At 49.8% G+C, this 4298-nt stretch overlaps 2 protein-coding genes across 2 annotated transcripts; both read right to left on the reverse strand.

The window, feature by feature from the left end:
* Positions 1-230: 230 nt before the first annotated feature.
* Pmar_PMAR027687 (hypothetical protein) lies at positions 231-2659 on the reverse strand (the record flags this gene model as incomplete). The annotated part of the gene is made up of 13 exons (XM_002780706.1): positions 231-423; positions 470-571; positions 618-758; positions 839-928; positions 980-1137; positions 1339-1417; positions 1466-1570; positions 1714-1827; positions 2004-2081; positions 2134-2253; positions 2307-2459; positions 2508-2594; positions 2639-2659. The coding sequence occupies 13 exons, from the start codon at positions 2657-2659 to the stop codon at positions 274-276; spliced, it is 1398 nt and encodes a 465-aa protein (XP_002780752.1). The 3' UTR covers positions 231-273.
* An 897-nt stretch (positions 2660-3556) lies between these two features.
* Pmar_PMAR027688 (hypothetical protein) lies at positions 3557-4001 on the reverse strand (the record flags this gene model as incomplete). The annotated part of the gene is made up of 2 exons (XM_002780707.1): positions 3557-3766; positions 3816-4001. 2 exons carry the CDS (start codon positions 3999-4001, stop codon positions 3557-3559), a joined length of 396 nt encoding a protein of 131 aa, XP_002780753.1.
* Between the last annotated feature and the right edge of the window lie 297 nt (positions 4002-4298).

Here is a 4298-nt window from a genome sequence, read left to right on the forward strand (position 1 = left end):
GGGGCCATCCTCACCAGCGTGTCTTTGAACATCGCGAACTTGGGCTTCACACCATACAACTCCCCTTCCGCGATGTACCCGAATATTGTATTCGTATTAGCAACCGCGACTTCACGATGCGGCCGAGGGGGCATAAAATCAAAGGCAACTATAACTCCCTATTGAGATACTATAGCGCTATACAGCGAGGTATATGACGATAATATGACGTGGATGATGATAATACTACTAAGTAGATATGTGTACGTTTGAGTAACAACAATAGACCCGGGTTCAATTCCCAGCACCTCCTATTTGGATAACATTCGAGTCCTCTTCCTCCGAAGCATCAGTATCAGCCATGCGCTCTCCAAAAGGTACCATAGTCGTATCCTCTTCCGATGACGACACCGACGATCCACACCCACCCTCGAGGTCCACACTCTGCGACACAACAGAGTTGTCCCCTTCGTCATCCCTACCATCTTACCTCCACATCACCCCTTGCCAACGGCTGCTGGGCCGCTACCTTATTGAACCACTTCATATCAGATGCCGCCAGCTGGCCTATCATATGGTCTCGTATGGCAAACTAATACCAACAACATGACCAAGAGCAACCCTCAGAAAGGACCTACCCGTATTGCTCTTATCCTCCTACTCACCTGTCCACGGACTCGTAGACTTCGAAAGCCCCATTCGATTTCACTCCAGCTCAGTCCAGTGACAGACGTGCCTTCAGAGCTTGACTCCACCCACTTAAACCGAGGATCATCTCCCTGCCAACCAATACATCATGAGAATGTGTTTAGGAAAAAAGCGCGCGCCCTGTTGATCGATAATGTCTCCATCAACTCACCTCCAGTTCAGGATCTTCCATCCGCAGCACAAACTGCGAGAAGTCGTCCATGCAAAAATACATATCCTCTCGATACAGTCGACTATAGCCCTACCACACCATCGTCACTTCCTACCCGCACCACCCCCTCCATCAGCTCACCGCCAAACCCCCACCAGCCGAGTCCGTCGCTGGTAGCACATACAGTGGGGAGTACTCTAGCCACAGATAGGCCGTGTCGATCTGCTCGGGTCCACGATAGGGTTGCAGGAAACGCAAAGACGCAAGGGACGAACCAATACCCGTCTCGTCATTCACACCTAAACCCTCAACCAGTGGAGGAGAATATGCACGTGGTGAAATACATGTGTCCATAGGGATGAGCAAATTCCGAAAAAATTGCAGAAAATTCTCCCGGATTTTCCAACTCTGATTCGCGTCTAAGTCTATATAATACACTCAGGAAAACCCCGAGCTTAACCGCACATTTACTCCAAGACTTCTACCAACCCGATTCTCACCAGCTGTTGAATACAACTGTATAGTAGCCTCGTCCACAAGGGGGCTGCTTGGGCCCACCAACGGCTCTACTGATATGATCTGAAATCATAATGACCACTGCTAAAAGAAAACGCAAATAAGAATTACAGTGAAAGCTAGAGTCGGGCGTTGAGACCTTCTGGTTCTGAATCTGCTAGTGATACCGTTACGCTCCACCTTAAGGAAATGCGTCACTGGCGACAGCATCTCCACCTGACGAGAGACAAACAGGGAAACCCGTCAGTAAATTTCCAAAATGATTCGAAATCAACAAGGCGTTACCTTCAAGGCTATTACGATTTCATCATTACCATTCCATTTCCAAAACCAACTAAATGCACTACTACCCCTACTACTTCAATGAGGACCTTGAGACCGTTGAGATCAGTCGGAGTGTCCGTAGGGCTGAAGCGGCCATCATGCACTACAGCTGACACCAAGTCGCTATCGGCAGTGTAGGTCAGCTGGGCCTGAGCAAGTATCCTATAGGACTAGTCATCCTCCTACTCCTCCTAGCGACCACTCTAGCCAGCACCAATGAATGTTACGACGAGGGACGATTTGAAATTCATGAATATGTCGACATCCTCTCGTTAGAAGCGTGTCCACCATCCCAGGACGCCTCTGAGGCCCTATCCGTTGCTACCGTATCGAGATCTCGTCCGGCTATTGTAATATACCTATCCTTAGCCCTAGAGGTGGATCCCGACGTCGCTCGTTGCTTCTGGAATAACGACATCACAAGGGTAGTGATAGCAAGGAATGTGACTGACCACCTTGGTAGTAGAGAGGAGCCTAGACCTCTTGGAGGAGTTGCAACAACACCACAAGCGTTGGGCCCTCAGTAAAGGGTTGTGGGCTAATAAATCACCAGCGGCGATACGGATGTCCATCACCTGAGTATAACAGCCTGATGAATATCAACAGCCGAGCATCAGTGCCGGCCTACCATTCCAACATCATCTTTAGTGATCGGCAGTCCTCTAGGAATAGGTTGGTACATCATCACTCTGCTAACCACCACCGGGTGCTCAGCACGACGACGTCGCTTCGTCTGTTGATACCTTGAAGGCTCCGTCGACTCCGCCTCACTAGAGCTCGTCTGAAGACCCTTTTCGTGGTGTCACCATCCTATCACCACTTGTATTACCTCACTGGTGGCAGGTACTGCCAGGGTAGCCTCTTGGTCGCCCATCTCCTCATCAGAAGAGCGCTCCGGGGACGGTGATGATGATGCCTATTCAACAGATCGAGAGTCCACCATACCTCAGCCTTCCCTACCTCTCGACCTCTGTATCTCATCCAGTACGCCAAAATAAAGGCAACAACAACAAGAACCTTCTTACTCAGAGACAACCGCGCTCGCCCAGAAGTAGCGCTCGCCCGATACTCTCCACCACTCTGCGCTGCTGGGTGGAAGGCTTTGCTAAAGAGGCTCCTATCGTTTCCCAGAGAGGGAGCTGTTCCGAGTTGACATCAACACTAGTCAAAGAAGACTTTGAGAAAAGTCACATGTAGAGCCCAACAAGATCTGTGATCGGGAGGGTGATTTAGAACACGTGCTGCAGCCCCTCCATCACTAGCCGTTTCATTGTCTTAGCAACAAGCGCGTGACGAATGAACTGTCATCAGAGCAGCTAAGGACGACCTGTTGATGATAAGCAGGTCTTTTCACATGCGTGGTGAGGACGGTGACACCGAAGGGTGACAGATGATGGTCCGTCGATATGAAGCAGACTGACCTGTCGGAGAAGAATATGAAATACTTGAACACAGAAGATGAGGCATTTTGTCGTGTGGTGTGATAGGTTATGAACACTAAGATGGACGCACTCGCTTAGGTCAAGAGTAGAGAAGAGAGAGGCCCCAGAGGGTATCGCCTAATGTTTCCTACTGTGTGTTCCTGTTACCATTAGAGAACTCAAGGCGATGGTTAACGGAATCTAGAGATTCTATCTACAATCACACTAATGAAATCATCAACTAACTCAAAGTTGAGATTCCATAGTTGTGCACTCTGCAACACTACGGTCGTGGTAGTCAACATCACATAACCACTGCACACGAAATCTGTCCCTGAGCGAAGTGGAGGGATGAGTATCATCACAAATCGGCGGAATCTTGGCCTTTCACAGTGTGGCTCGACACCGATATGAATGGCTGGAGAGATATCTTGCCCAGGGTGGTCGTATACCTCCCTCACTCCTTCAGCCCAATAGTCTGTATAGTCTGCATCCAGATGCTCACCATAGTATGAGTAGCAGCAACAACAGCTCCGCTTTCATCGCCGATGGCGACATTTGACGACCCATCCTGCGACATTTGTGTTCGCAGTATGAACCCCGGTGCGTCGTAAGACAGCTTGTGACTGGCATGGAAAAACTTCCTACTCGACCCTTGGCGAGTTGCCTAAAGCAGGAGTCGTGATGAATATGATGATACTGGTCAGGCATCCCACTTGCATAGCCTTACCATGTGGCGACATCTCCAATTGAAAAATACTGATCTCTCTCTCCTCAAGCTTCCCGTTTCCTTCTTCTGCTTTCTTCACCGTCACCTTTGGCTCTCCCGATTCACCAACAGCTTCGGTAGCTTCGTGAAGTGCCGGTATCTTACCTCTGAAAGGAGCACATGTGTCGGACATGTCGCGGAGCCGATCCGTGAGACCACCGAATGGCATCAGCTGTCTGATGTAGGAGACATGGTAGAATTGCACGCGTGTACAAAAGTTGACGTGCTTGCCTGCACACGATCCCCGATTACGCTGCGGTGAGTTTCTTAAGTGCTTTCCAACCTCCAGGGAAGCGGTGATACTTCATGAGTCAATATTACATCGCTTACACGATGGAGATGTACAAAATAACAGCTGCGGGATTCGAACCCGCGCTCTTTTCGGACCAGCGCCTGAAGCTGGCGCCTTAGACCGCTCGGCCAAACTGTC

The sequence above is a fragment of the Perkinsus marinus genome, assembly GCF_000006405.1.
Source record: "Perkinsus marinus ATCC 50983 genomic scaffold scf_1104296944160, whole genome shotgun sequence".
Taxonomy (NCBI): domain Eukaryota; phylum Perkinsozoa; order Perkinsida; family Perkinsidae; genus Perkinsus; species Perkinsus marinus.